This window comes from Larimichthys crocea, chromosome XIII, assembly GCF_000972845.2.
Source record: "Larimichthys crocea isolate SSNF chromosome XIII, L_crocea_2.0, whole genome shotgun sequence".
In the NCBI taxonomy this organism is placed as follows: Eukaryota; Metazoa; Chordata; class Actinopteri; family Sciaenidae; genus Larimichthys; species Larimichthys crocea.
The window spans coordinates 2,548,774-2,563,700 of NC_040023.1; the positions used below are offsets into that span (position 1 = coordinate 2,548,774).

General features: G+C 40.8%; 3 protein-coding genes across 3 annotated transcripts; 2 read left to right on the plus strand and 1 right to left on the minus strand.

The window, feature by feature from the left end:
* Positions 1-391: 391 nt before the first annotated feature.
* On the plus strand, positions 392-4,581 carry irx4b (iroquois homeobox 4b). The gene is made up of 6 exons (XM_027287164.1): positions 392-986; positions 1,375-1,563; positions 1,774-1,886; positions 2,285-2,441; positions 2,607-2,760; positions 2,872-4,581. The coding sequence occupies exons 1-6, from the start codon at positions 942-944 to the stop codon at positions 3,453-3,455; spliced, it is 1,242 nt and encodes a 413-aa protein (XP_027142965.1). The 5' UTR covers positions 392-941; the 3' UTR covers positions 3,456-4,581.
* Positions 4,582-9,148: 4,567 nt separating this feature from the next.
* Positions 9,149-10,833, minus strand: ndufs6 (NADH:ubiquinone oxidoreductase subunit S6). The gene is made up of 4 exons (XM_027287053.1): positions 10,638-10,833; positions 10,372-10,425; positions 9,682-9,804; positions 9,149-9,286 (listed from the first exon to the last, which is right to left on the minus strand). The coding sequence occupies exons 1-4, from the start codon at positions 10,779-10,781 to the stop codon at positions 9,218-9,220; spliced, it is 390 nt and encodes a 129-aa protein (XP_027142854.1). The 5' UTR covers positions 10,782-10,833; the 3' UTR covers positions 9,149-9,217.
* Positions 10,834-11,622: 789 nt separating this feature from the next.
* Positions 11,623-13,522, plus strand: mrpl36 (mitochondrial ribosomal protein L36). The gene is made up of 2 exons (XM_027287046.1): positions 11,623-11,898; positions 13,059-13,522. Exons 1-2 carry the CDS (start codon positions 11,814-11,816, stop codon positions 13,448-13,450), a joined length of 477 nt encoding a protein of 158 aa, XP_027142847.1. The 5' UTR covers positions 11,623-11,813; the 3' UTR covers positions 13,451-13,522.
* Positions 13,523-14,927: the final 1,405 nt, after the last annotated feature.

Sequence of the window (14,927 nt, forward strand, 5' to 3'; positions counted from 1 at the left end):
ATTAAAAACATGACAAGCCATTCAGTTGGTAAAGGTGCTTACTCAAGGGAATGCACAGAGTGTTTATTCTTTGATTAATTTGCTTGGAGGAGACCTGAAATTTCCCCACTCATGAATATGTGGATGACAGGGAGATTTCTCCGTGGTGACAAGTTATCTAAACTACAGGGCAAAACGATTATGCTAATATCAGGTTGTAGTCATCAATCATCTTGTGTCAATGTGGTGTCAAGGCATCACGTTCCTGATCCCCCCTCTGGCCATAGCGCAGTGTGAGTATGTGTGTCTGTAGGGTTGTGTGTGTGTGTATGTATACAGCTGAATGTGTGTTTGTTTGGAAAGGAGAATTGATCACATTCTCATTACGCCTGGGGACTGTTGGGGAGGGGGGGTTGCACTTGCGCTTGCGTGGAGCTGTTCTTCTGGATAAGAGCTGATAGAAAACTGGGAGGGAATTAATTAGGTGAGTTTCTTCATCTTGATATGAACACCAGGCTACACACACACAGAGAGAGTCCGGGCTGACGTCAGACAGACGCGCCTTAAAACCAAAGAGCGCATCAGAGGGAAATGCATGGTTTGATCACACACACACACTTACACACACATACACACACACTCGCTTTGGATTGTAAGATAGCAGGGACACTGTAGAAGCTGCGGCAGCTAGGTGAATGAGGCGGAACTGCAAGGGAAGCAAAGAAGTTACTTTTAAAGGCTGTTTTCGTGGTGCGTAAAATGAAAGTGGTGCGTAAATGTCTGCTTGACCCCATTTGGATAAGGTTGTAGATGGTAGCAACATTTTAAAAACGGAAAAAGTTGACTGGAGAAGTAGCTCTGAACTCGTGTCAGAGGCAAAAGTCTATCCCTTGGCACGGATGCTGTTGGATGTCGCCTCGGGTCTGCGCTCCTGCTTCTGTGTCTTTGATCTCATTTGAGCCATGGCTTACTCTCCGCTGGGATACTCCTACTCCACCACACCACAGGTACAGTCAATATCTTTTGCATGTGTTGGAATTATTTGTGCTAACAGTTATTGTACAAGAATTTGGGTCTACTACACAAAATATATAAGAACGTGTAACTTGCTGTCTTCAGAAAATGTGACATTAGGGAGTAGCTCACTATTTGTTTTCAGGGCATGTTCAACTTTTTTTCTAGAAATAACTGAAAGCAGTTTTCACAAAACGTTTTTCACTTATATAAAGAAAAAAAAACTAGAATTTATTTGCAGTATAAAGAACTTAATACTTTTTAAAAAAAAACTTATTTCGGGTATTTGAAAAACACCTTTTAATATATTTTTGAAAATATTTTTCACTGCTAATGTAATGGGACAAATATGATTTTTTTTTTTCAATCTTCGTGCCAAAGTTTCTGATGACCTCCAGCTCTCTGGCCGGTTGTCTGGACACTGGAACTCCTCCGTCACACTCGGTGCTGCGCTCCCCGAACCACCAGCTCACCTCTGGCACCGGCATTGGAGTTTACAGCGGCCCTTACCCAAAGAGCCAAGGTTACTATAACACCTGCACCAGCGACGCCACTGCTCTCTATTCAAGAGTGAGTTTCATATTTGACTTACTTAATTTTTGCACTTATTTTGGTATAGACGAGAAGGCTGAAAAAGAACTAGTAACCTTGTTATTGCACTTTTTCTACAAGCATATGTGCATGCATGCTAAAGTCATTTTTTAAAAGTGCATTCCTGTGACAACATTTTGGAATATTATTTATGAGATTGTATATTTATATACATGGAATTATTTTCAGGGGGCTCTAGATCCCAAAGATGGAGTCGCATCTGTGCATGTGGGAACATCTCAGACTCCTGCCTACTATCCCTATGAATATACATTTGGACAATATCCCTATGACAGATATGGGTAAGTCAAAGTCTGCATATTGACCATATGCTTTCATTTCCCTTAAATCAAACCACATTTTCTCATTTCAAAGCTGTACATCAGATGTCCTTCTCTGCCAGAAGAAAGATATTTATAGCAAGTTTGTCGAGACCTCATATTCTTTTATGTCTTGGGATCATAACATAAGTACTTCACTCTATTATATCCTTACTTAGAGTCTGGAACTGGTACAAGACTACGTGTGTGGATTTTTCTTTTTGTATTTTATGGTATGGTCTCTCTCTTAAGACACCATTAATATATGATTTAAAATCAATAGTTACTTAAAAATGAGGGAGGTCTTTCTTTATAGCAAATGTCTTTCATTTATTTTTGGTGTGGTGAATATGATTTCCGATTGTCACCATTTGCCTCAGGTATTCCTGCTCTGACGGCGCGTCCCGTCGTAAAAATGCCACCCGAGAGACCACCAGCACTCTGAAAGCTTGGTTACAGGAACACCAGAAGAACCCCTACCCCACAAAGGGAGAGAAGATAATGCTTGCTATCATCACTAGAATGACACTTACACAGGTCAGTTATTACAAAATATTATAGATTTATGCATTCAGATGGCTATTTCTTGAAATGTACTTTGTTTTTCCTTCTTTCCTTCCTTCCTTTACCCCTGAATACTTACGGACTACTGTTCATATGATTTCATGTTGTTTTCTAACCTCGATTCTTTCCCTCCCTTAGGTTTCTACTTGGTTTGCAAATGCACGCAGGAGGCTGAAGAAGGAGAACAAGGTGACGTGGTCGCCACGGGCTTGTAAAAGCTCTGATGACCGAGGCTGTGATGATGACAGCGACGAAGCTGAGAAGCCACTTAAAAATGACAAAGACCTTCCTGGTAAGCAGAACCTAAATCAATCTGTCAGCACATTTTGCATGTTTCAAGGTTTGCTTGAAGTTTGATCAGCATACAAAGACTTATTGTTATCTGTATCATTTATTATTGTAGATCAACAATGTGCAGACCTTCAGAGTGATCTTGAGGACTTCGATCTGCTAGAGTCCGATGGTTCTGATTGCGAACCAAAACCACAGTTCCTTTCTGAAAACAATGACCCAAACCCAAACACAGACCTCTCACATGGGCATCTCTTACACAACCCAGAGCCACTGCACGGAAAAGAGAGATTGTCCCCGGACTGCCCCAAACTCACACCGGTCCAACAGCAAAACAACGCCTTCTATCCTAATCCAGACCTGCGAAGTACAGATGCCAAGCCGAAAATTTGGTCCATCGCTCACACTGCTGTGTCTTTGGATGCCAGCTTGCAGCCAGAATACCCTCCATGTATGCTGTCATCGACCGGGTCCTCCTCTTCAGGGTATCCATCAAATATGGCGCTAACCAAGGCAGACAGGCAACAGGAATCACCAGTCGCCACGCTCAGAGAATGGGTGGACGGAGTTTTCCATGGTCCTCCTTTCCAACAGCCCAAATCAGCCGAGGCGTGGAAAGGCATAAATGATGCCGTGATAGACAGCAGAACACCTGGACAATCCTTTGAACTTGTTAGGTCTACGTCATCTTTGTAGTCCAACCAACACGTCATCAACGGAATATTTCAAGGACTGCTGGACTTAAACAAAACGTCTATATTTTATTGTTGTGACTTGACCAATTGACCGTTCGCTAAGCACCAGCCCTTCTCATTGACTGTGGCTACGCTTCTCAAGCTTTCCATTCTCGTACAGCACAAATGCAGTTATTAAAGACAGCGGTGGCAGATTTGCAATCTTCAATCCAGACAGGTAGACAAAAGCAGGCTTCTTACTTGTGGCCCACAACCGTTCAATTTGTTGTCTGAAGACAACTGTTGGTGGCAGATTTTATAATCTCTCGCTAGCTTGCTAATTAAGCTAATGTTGTCTCAATGAGTTTAATTTAAAAAAAAGCTGGACCATGTAAAAGGGGTTTTAAATATGCGTATGTTGGCTACATGATATTGCATTAACTGATTCGGGCTAAAGCTTCATGTACCAGGTAAAAAGTCAGCATATCCTTGTAGGAGGCATGCAAGGTTTTATGACCAACAAATGCATCTGTCAAATACAACGCTATCTCACGTAATGTTGGCTCGGTTTGCTGGAGAGTAAACTTTGTAACCCCACAAAGAAGGTAGTTAATGCTAGCTAATGATTTTGTTGGCTTGGCTTTCAAAGTACTGTTTGGTTGCTGTCAGTAAGCAAGTTACCTGTTCATGCGAATGACTGCAGCTTACTTTATAGCTGACACACACACAGAAGTTATTAATTAAACTTTTGCTATTGAATTTTTGGCTTTGTAAAAGCAGAAAAAAATGCTACTGCCCTCTAAACATTTTAAACTATAGTCCCATTGCTTCAACATATAGAGAGAAAGTTTGACAGCCCAGTTACAGTTACTAAGCTTTGATTATTGTTTTGATGATTGATTTGATGATTGTACAATTGTGTTTGGGGTAGGGGATTAGCAAATGGTCAACTACCAATATTTGATCCTAATTTAGCCTTTGGACAGGCCCTAACCCTCTTCCAACTTGCAAACTATTATGGGCCCCGTTGATGGTTAAATGTCTTAGAGCAAACAGTGTCACCACACACGATCCTGCAGCAAGGTTGTACAGTTCACACACATGAAAAATATACAATATTGTACACTTGCACTATAGCCTGCACATGCACTGAGTCACAAAAATAAAAGGTGTATTCTGCAGCATGGCAAAGTTCTCTGAGTGTGCCCTTGCATTAGCCGTCCACTGCGCTGAAACCACTGGTATCAGTTGAGATGTTGTGAATTCTTTTCACGAATCGTGGAATATACCTCCGTAGCTTTGGATATGCGTGTGTGCGTGTTTATGTGTGTGTGTGTGTGTGTTTGTGTGCATGTGTTTTGAGGGAGTGTAAGGGGGGAAGTGGGTGGTATTCAGCCGTGACTAATGGAAACACACAGAGGAGGGTGCTGCTAAATTGTTAAATCGATGCCACTTCCACTTCGGCTCCAGATATAGCTGCAATCAGCGATGCGTCCCTTTTCATTAGGCGGCTTTTGACTTTGTCAGCCTGGGACTGCAAGAAAATCCACAACGCACAAAATGCTTCATAAAACCTCTTAAGTAATTTTAAGCAAGTGTCACATCTTTATCCACTTCGGTGACTTTTTCATACAACCAATAATAAGAAACATCATTGAAATAAACAGAGAATAACTGCTGTTATTAGGCCTAAATGTTTCATGAAAAATACATGTCCATCAACTTCAATTATTAAAGTTGGCACGGAAAACATTTTAATCCAACACTTTTTTAAACAAAGCACAACAAGAAACAGTGAGAAGTTATTGTTTTTCACCCCCATCTTTTTCCTCCTCCTGTTTTTCAATTTAGGAAGAGTGATAAAGTATTTATCAGAACAGAGGAGGGATCGGCCTGGGCTTTGTATGGAATTAACCATTTCAGATTAAATAATTCAGGATGAATTCAACCGAGAATTTCTTTCTGTTTCTGCCTCATAAATAAGTAAGATTTAAGATGATAAATAATGACATCTGACTCCTTATTTTTGTAAACTTTTTCTTTCTTCCACTCGCTGTCCGACAGGATTTCACTGTGGTTGGTCGGCAAATATATTTTTTATATTTTTGCTCCAACTTTTCCTTTTTTTTAAACATCTAAATTTAATATCAAGAAATTATACAATTTTGTTTCCTTTCGAAAAAAATTGACGTGGATTTGACTTGAAAAGAAGCGGCGGTGGATATAGACTGGCAGGCAGATAAGAGGTTGACCGAGTGCTGAGTGGGGTTAAGAGATATAAGGTGAGACTTATTCTCACCATCAGCTGTTTGAAACATGAGATGTCTCTTGGGCGCAGAGTGTGAGGAAAACTGCAAAAGTTTATAGAACGTAATTCGGTGTTGAGCATTAAATCTTTGATACAAAAAAAGGAAAAAGAAAATGTCGATGGTCACTTGTTTTCAGATGTAAAAAGATGATACAGTGAACTTGTTAGCACATCCAGCAGACATGGAGCAATCATTCATTTGAAGCCACGATTCTGTTAACCTTGTAAATCCAGGTTTAATATTCCCTCTGCTGTTAGTTCAGTTTTTGCTCCACTGTATTCATCAGTTAGTTACTAACATTTCTCTGTCTGCTGTTTAGTGGTGCTGGTTAGTTATTAGAGATTCTGCCTAATGCAGCATGAAACAACACTATGAGAATGGTGAGGCTGAACCAAAACAGTGGTGAAGGTTGCCATAAGATATGTTTATCTCGGGGGAACTGGAGGGATGGTTGATAATTCTCTGTTGGTCGGCTAAATTACACATCTATCGCTCTTTATTAGTGACTGACAAATGCTAAAAAATTAAAGTGGATGTTTTTAAAATTCAAGCACAACCTGCTTTTGACTGTTAACGTATTAAATTACACTATAATGAGCTCCATATACGTCCTCTTAGAGAATTTTTAAAATTATATTAAACAGGTAGAATTGTGATGCTGTCAGAAATTGGAAATATGACAGATGTGACATTTTTTTCAGTTAAGAGTTACCCTCCATTGTCTGTCTTACCCCCCTTATTCACCTCTCACACTTTCCCCCCCCTTACTCCAGCAGCCATCACGCATCTTCTCTTCTTGCTCGTCTCCCTCTCTAACCCCAAATCTCATTCTCATTCCCTCTCCTCCATATTCCTCCCCACCCCCTTGCCCCGGCCCCGTCTCTTCGCCCTCCCCTCCTTCCCTCTACTCGTCTCACCTCACCTCGGTCTGCTCTCGACACACAAGTGAGCCACTCAACAGCCAGTCTGACACGAAGGCCTGCTCCCTGGGCCATATAATGTGATTAAGCCTCAGTGTGTTGCTGTACAGGTCGGGGAATGTTAGAGCCACTGTTTACTTGTCTGGAGTTATTTGGCCTTTTGGGAGAATTGACACAGGCCTGATAGTCAAAGGACATTTTTTTTTCCCACGCAGCAAAGTAAGCCTGTTTTTAATTGTTCATATTGTTCAGTCTGAACTCTCTGACCCTTTTTCTAAATCACTTCTACCTTTAAAATTTCAGAAGGAATGTCTGCACAGGAAGTATTGACAACTTCAAATTACTCCTCTCTGCACCCTCAGTCTGACACCTATTTCCTTTCAACACTGTCTGTGTCTCTGTCACATACTCTAACACACACACACACACACACACATAGACACACACATACCCTGGCATACATATAGACACAGTTCTAAGTCTCTTGCGTCTTGTCACACACACTTTGGTTTCCGGGGCTATCAAAGTGCTGAGTGCAAACTCTCTCCCTCCAAAAACTGTCACATGTCGCCAGAGGTGTCTCGCTCCCTGTGGTAGCCCTCTGAGCTCCTGGCACAAGAACAAGTCATTATTTCCATGGTAAAGGTCAGAAGCTCTGTCACCTGACTCTAAAGTGGAGCTGAGTGGAGTCGCCCCGAGACAATGACCAAAGGTCAGCTTTCTGTTTTGCCTCTCATACAGTAAGTACGGATTTGAGGAGGATGAGCTGCTCCCAGATCTGCCTATGAGCTCCTTTTGGTCACAGTGGCTTCTAGACATGGAGGTTCAGATAATTGGCTGCAGGGAGCTCCATAATGAGCCTGAGGGTCTGTAATATGACACATCTTCAAGGAGAAATATTTTAATAGGGCAATTACAGCGACGAAGAGGATGTTTTGTGTAGACTGAGTGATTGTTGTGGAGGGGCGCTGTGTTAAGGAATTCAGTGGCATTTAACTCCATTATCTATTGCGCAGCTCAGTAGTGAGGAGGTTTTCGATATGATTACAGTCTCATTTGAGATTATTTTTGCCTGAATGGTCTGACCCAACGGCACAGGTCACATTATGCTTTAGAGTTGCATTTGCAATTATTATCTAATATTATGCAGAAAGAAAGATAACTGGGTGTAGCCATAGACCCTCTGATGATTTGACAGTTTCAGGTTGAACTCATGAATGAGTCCGTCTGCAAATTGGTGGAGTCCATCTTTATAATCTGGAGTTACTTGACATATTTGATGTTAAAGAATACTTTACTATGTCGGCCGATGCATTTAAGAGCGCTGAATAATTAAACAGTTCGGTTAAATCCAGCACAAAAACACCCCACTGTTTAATTCAGCACAATTCACATGCTCAGTTTCATCTGAAGATTTTGCCCGCGGCAATGCCTCCAACTCAACCAACCACCACCTCTGAACCACTCAGACTTACCAACCGCAAGACCAACCAGTCAGCTCTCTGACACTGACCCGGCTCGCCTGCCTCATTTTAACAATACACCTCTCTCCCCTTCAATCATCCAAAGTGGTCTGACTATAGATGAGGTTAACTACAGCATAAGCCTCACTTCCAGGAGCCACCAGGGCCAATTATATCAGCCTGACTACTCTTCCCAACCTGAGCTCTATGGTGTGGAAAATGCAGTTCCACTGGCTGCATCACTGGGGACAGAACCGGCTAGTGCTGTCTGGAGCCTGAGCCAAGTGCAGGCCAATTTGGCATGCAGAGGTCTATGGAGAATAAGCCTGATGAAATATATATATGATCTTCTTCAAACATGTATTGTTCCGCGCTACTGTGTCTTATCAGGCTGACTCCCTCCTGATGTCTTCCAGGCTTGGCAGAGCGAGACTATAGCGCAGATTGTGTGGGACCGATTCACGAGGAACGCACAGGGTTTTTCCTCAGTGGTCCTTACAGTAAACAGTAAAGACGAGCCATATTTTGCCTGCATATTGATGAAAGTTCAAAGCACTGCAATCGCAAGAAATCAGGCATTCATGTATTCAAAGATGCAGGAAAGAAAGAAATCCCTCACGCAGAAAACAATGAAGGTGCAGTACAACTTTGATCAGCTGTCTTTTTACAGTTAAATCTATATTACGTAGAAACTAAGTGTCGTTTCTAAACACACATAGGTTTGGTTTGTGCGATTGAAGCGTAACAGCCTTTCACTGTCTTTGCAGTGCCAGACTAAGCGTATCTGCAGGGCACTGCTGACATCTGTCTGTCACAACAGGGAATTGCAACCGGAAAACCAAACCACTATCCTAGAATTACACCAGCAGTCCCATAAAAAACGGGGACATGAAATGTCACAAAAACAATCACGCAGTCCCTTAATTGTGAACACATTACGCACATACAGTGCTATGTAGTTATAGACAACTGATGTGTCACAACATTGATTTTGTTAAGAAGAATAGAGTGACAACAAAGGCGGACAGACAACATATAATTTATTAACCAATATGGCGATTTATACAGAGAAGCAAAGACAGAGGAAATGTTTCAGTGATGATGCTTCTGCTTGAACTGTAATCCACAGTAGCCACATGTGCCCACTTTTGTGTCTTTATCCTGAAGAAAGAGACAGAAGATGACACAGTTAGTATCCGTACTTTGGGATGTTTGTATAATCTGCTGTTAAAGGTGATTATAGGAATATGCAGCTATAGAAGATATTACAGAAATACATTACAGAATGAAAATTAAATGATACAACTTGACTATTAAAGCAAGAACATAACTACCCTCAAGGTGACCCAGGTATTACATAATTATTCATGCATTTGGTCCTCCAATCACAAGTGTACGAATTACATAAATCCAGGTAAACCTAAAGGAGCAGTGCCACATTAAGCCGCAGTATTGGCTGCTGCTTAACAGTATATACCGACCAAAATGACAAACGGCTGGTTGGACTGTGATAAACAGTCGCCTTCAAACGATTTCACACTAAATCTGGTTCTTACCAGGTTGATGTAGACTTTGGGGTGGCCCAGGGCTCCTCCACCTCCATCACAGGACACGACTCTGGCCTCAACGTCGGTCACTGGCTCCTCTGCCACCAAATTGATGGCAAAGTTCTTATTCACCTTGACACAAGCAATGTGAATTATGTCATTATCCGCCAAGTTAAAATGGGGTTTCATGTGGGAAAGAAGTAAGTAGCAATGTTTTAACAAACTGTAGACAACATCCATCCATTTTCTGTAACTGCTTAATCTCATCGGGGTTGCATCAGGGCTGGAGAGCAAAAGGCAGGGTACACACTGGACAAGTCGCCAGCTCATCACAGGGCTATCCACATCCATATTGACATGCATGACAAATTTAGAGTCACTATTAAGTGCATGTCTTTGTGTGGGAGGAAGCCAGAGTACACAGTGCCATCATGCTGTCCCACATTAAACACAGTGAGGCTGAGCACAGGGAATGTCTTGATAATAAAGTTTATCCTCTGTGTGTTTTAAAATCTATTAATTGTGCCGGGAAACATTTTGTACGATACAATACAAGAGCATGTTATTGTGAGGATTAACAAACAGTGAGGCAATCTAATTGTTTAATATTTGTAATGTTATACTACAACAAACCTGGATTTGCTCAGAGTTGATCTGCTGCATTTACCTGAGCTTTATTTAGTTTTTATTACCTCTTACCTCTTTCTGTCTGCCAATGAATCTGGCTCTCCTGGGATCATCTGCATCAAAGACCTGAGAGGGGAATAAAACACTACCGTTATAAAAAGGCATGGTGACTGTATTTTACTGGCTCTTCTAGCAAATTCATCAGCTGACCCTGCAAACAAAAATATATGTTGACATGAAACATTAGGAATGTCCGATAATGGATCTACAGGTTACACAAGGCTAGGCTAACGTTGACCCAGTCATATTAAAACAGACTCAATCACTCCTCAACATACCTGCCCGGTGTGAGTGATGGCCTCCCCGGTGCCGGACACCTCTACGCTGTAACGGTGAGCAGGTACAGCAGACAGCCTCAAAGGTGAGACGAGCACCTTAGCATTTTTACTGAAGGACAGGAGTCTACCAACTGCGGCCGCCATGTTTACAACAGCCTGCTCTCTCCCGATGGTGATGTGTCAGTCATGGACGAGCCGGTTCAAAGAGCCGACTCTTTTAAGTGAACGATGGGAGCCGGCTCACGTCCGTGAGGCGCTTATTTTTATTTTTATTTATTTATTGTGTGCGTTTTATAAAGTAATACAGTGCGCTACCGGTGCTCCATGCACGCAGTGTGACTAGCTGTCCTTTTTTTTTGCTTTGCTTTTTATTTATAGGTTTTTCTATCTGCTTTGTGTAGCAGAGCGGCTCTACAATTAAGTTAGCTCATTCATTGGGATGGTTTCAGAGAGTTTACAACGGTCTGTAAATGCAACTGTGACAACTGTGACATGCTCGTCTCCTTGGCATGCTGCACAGCTGTACCACAGTGGCATGTATGTATTTACATGTGTATAAGCTTTTACAAAAGGCACATGCAAGGCTCCATCAAAATGTTACTATTTGTACAATATTTTAGGAAGTTTAAAACGGTCTGTAAATACAATGAAAACAATTGGCTAACGCAGTTTATTGATATTAAAAAAATGCATTTTTTTAAACTGTTGAATACATAGAAAGGATGTGTTGAATAATTTAAATCATCAAGTCAAAACAGCGCTAAATTTGTGTGCATTACAAAAGGTATAAGTAATAAAACGAAGAGCCATTTGGGAGCCGAAAGAATCGGCTCTTCTTTGTGTGCCGAGTCAAATGATCCGACTCACTAAAAAGAACCGAACTTCCCATCACCATTTCCCAAGGTGCCTTGCAAGGGACACACTCTCATATGAATTGTTGAAAGCCCCGAGTTTTGCCTCTCAGGCTCAAATTACTTCTAAACAATACATTGCTCCTTAACATGATTTACAGTTTGGACTTTTATTTATTTCGCGATATATATTATAACATATAACAAGTACGTGTATGGCTGTTCGGCAATATTTGTCCAAAGAGGGAAACTAGCTGACAGTCTAAACTGAGGGCATCAATAACTAAAGCTGAACTAAACCGGAAGCAATTGTATCCTGTCTCTCATGAAGAGCAGCACAGCGGTCGTGTTGTGTCGTGTTGATTCAAAGCTTCAGGGACACACATCTCCTGTTTTAAACATCCTTAAAGGTTTGTCTACATTCTGTGATACGACTGTGTCTTGTCGGTGGATAATATGTCGGCCGTTTGTTATATATATCTGGTGTTGAAGCTCGCAGGTCAACTGTGACATGCTCGTCTCCTTGGCATGCTGCACAGCTGCACCACAGTGACATGTATTTACATGTGTACTGTATATATACTTTTACAAAAGGCTCCAACAAAATCTGTTATTAAGTTGTACAATATTTTAGGAACTTGGAAAGGGACGATAGATAGATAGATAGATAGATAGATAGATAGATAGATAGATAGATGGTCACTTACTTTTGTAATATTATTTATATTATGGTCACTACTCTTGCAAAAATATTATTATGTGTATCAGGGTCACTTACTTTTGTAACATTATTTATATTATGGTCACTACTCTTGCAATAATATTATTATTTGTATCATGGTCACTTTCTTTGCAATATTTCTTACACTATGGTCACTTTACATTACAATACTCTTTTTATATATCATGCCACTTTTATCCTCAGTACTTGTGTTTATTGTGTAGGTTATAGATTTTTCTGTCTGTTTTATTGTGTGTGTTTGTTTTTTTTTTTGCCTTTTCTACTTTTTTTTCTAATTCTGTAGTGTATGCTACTACGTATTTCCTCTGCTGCTGTAACAAGTACATTTCCCTGTGGTGGGATGCATAAAGTATATCTAATCAGATAAATAGATGTAGGCCTGAATAAAGGTGCAATGTTTAAGTCACAACATGATGAGTAACCAGACTAAAAATATAGTCTTATGTCATAAAAATATGCCATATTGTGTGTGTGTGTCTCTCTCTCTCTCTCTCTCTCTCTCTCTCTCTCTCTCTCTCTCTCTCTCTCTCTATTCTCTGTACAGTCTCTCAAAGACTAAATTCTTTATAGGGTTTTAGATTTACATATTGCATAGTTCACTGTTACTTAGCTTTTATTTTACTGTCACTGGTTTTATTTAACTGTTATTTATACATGTGTATATAGTGTTAAAATAGGATATCGTATAGGTATAGGTGTTAAGGTTTTCTTGCTATTGCTTACTGTCTGACTTGCCGTTTGGGAGGTGCTGTAACAAAAACTATTTCCCTGCGGGGATTCATAAAGTATCTCTGATTCTGATTTCTGATTCTGATTCCCCCTCTGCAGCCATTGCCACCATGGCACCTCTCCTCTTGAAGCACCTGGCTACTTCCCTGACTCGCCAAGTGGCCCAGATGAGCCGGTTAAATCTGACCTTCTCCTCACCAGCAGCTCGTGCTTACAGATGTCTCTGCACCCTGGCGACAGCTCCTCGCACACTGCTCCTCTCATCAGCCAGATTCAGCTCGATTCAGCCCCCCTCGTCCGGCTCCTCCGCTCAGTGTGGACCATCTCTGTTGGGACAGTGTCAGCTTCTTCCCTGCGTCCAGCCCTCTGCGGGGATGAAAACCAAGTCTGCCCTGAAGAAGCGATGCAAAGACTGTTTCTTTGTCAGGCGGAGGGGGCATTTGTTTGTGTTCTGCAAGACAAATCCGAGACACAAGCAGAGGCAGGGCTAAAATGTTGAACAAGATTGCTTTGTGATTGTGGATATTTGGAAGAACTGTGCTATAATAAATTGTTTGGCTGAAGAATGTGCATTGCTCTTTTCACACCTCCTCCATCTTTCCAGAATATATAATTTAGTGTTAGTGTGGATCACTCTCTCTCTCTCCTCTCTAAGGAGTGGCAGAATAATATATTGTTTATGTATGTGTACACTTGATGAACAGTTGTATGTGTTTATGTTTCTACAGTAACCCAGACAAACCAAACACTGACTCTAAACAGGGCCTTGCACATCTTTCGCTGTCATTGTAGTTTCTTCCCCACGCTTGGAAGTTGAGAGGTAACGGTTGCAATATGCAACTACACCGCTAGATTGTACTTAAATCTTACACATGGGTGCTTTAACCATAATTTTCCTCAACATCCACTATATTTTATATCATAGAGAAACTTAAAATAAGATAATTCTGAATTAAGTAACTTCCAAAATTCTCATAATACTTTTCTTACATAAATAAAGCCTAAATATAGAAAAATAGGAAATAAGATAAAATATAAATCAGTAAAGCTTTGAACATATACTGTAAATTCCAGGTGTGTGTACACATTTCAGGAGTTTGACCTAAAATGGCAAAAATACATTTATCAGTTTCTCTATGGACCATTATGTGGTTAGATTTTTAGTCCTTTTTAAAAAAAATTAAACTAATTATCTTAGTTTTTAGACTGAGCTAAATGTTACACTGTGTTTGATTATATCCAAATCCAATCAATGACATTCAAATGTTAACTTGGATCTAATATTTTATCACACAGATTCTTTTTCTATCAGTCTTCCACAAGAGGGAGCCAAACTATACTACGTCAATACAGGATCCAACCTGCCATCCAATACACAATACACTACACAATACCCTGACTCCTTTTTTTCTAACCTCTGCTATGTACCTAAGTGAGTTATCCTTAATCACCTTATAGTTCCTACCGAGCAGCCTTTATCAATATCTTCACAATAATGCCCCACAAAAGCTGCACAGAATCTTGTGTGTCTGGTTCAGGGTTACATGCTTGTAAGGTCATGTCAGAAACTAGCAGTCTATTCTAAAATCTATACCAACTTTGTATCATTGTATTATGACTGAAAGGCAGAGAAAGCAGTATTGACAGACTGTAATGTGCAAGGTGTGCAGCCATTGAAACCTGACTGGTTTGAAAGATGTTTGGCGACAAACACAGAGGCTGTGACCGCCATCCCACGTGAATAGTTTTTCTAAAGGTTAATGTTTACTGATTGAGGAATAAGGAACAAAAAAGAGACAAACATGCGTGTGTGCGCTTAGACAATATGATTTCATTTTAATATTTGTTTGAGTAACTTCCAGAGAACACAGCAGGATGGTATTAATTCAAGTTTTGCCACAATGCAATGGCATTTCACTGAACTACACGGCCATGGACAAACATACATAGGGGCTTTCTGTGCGGCTC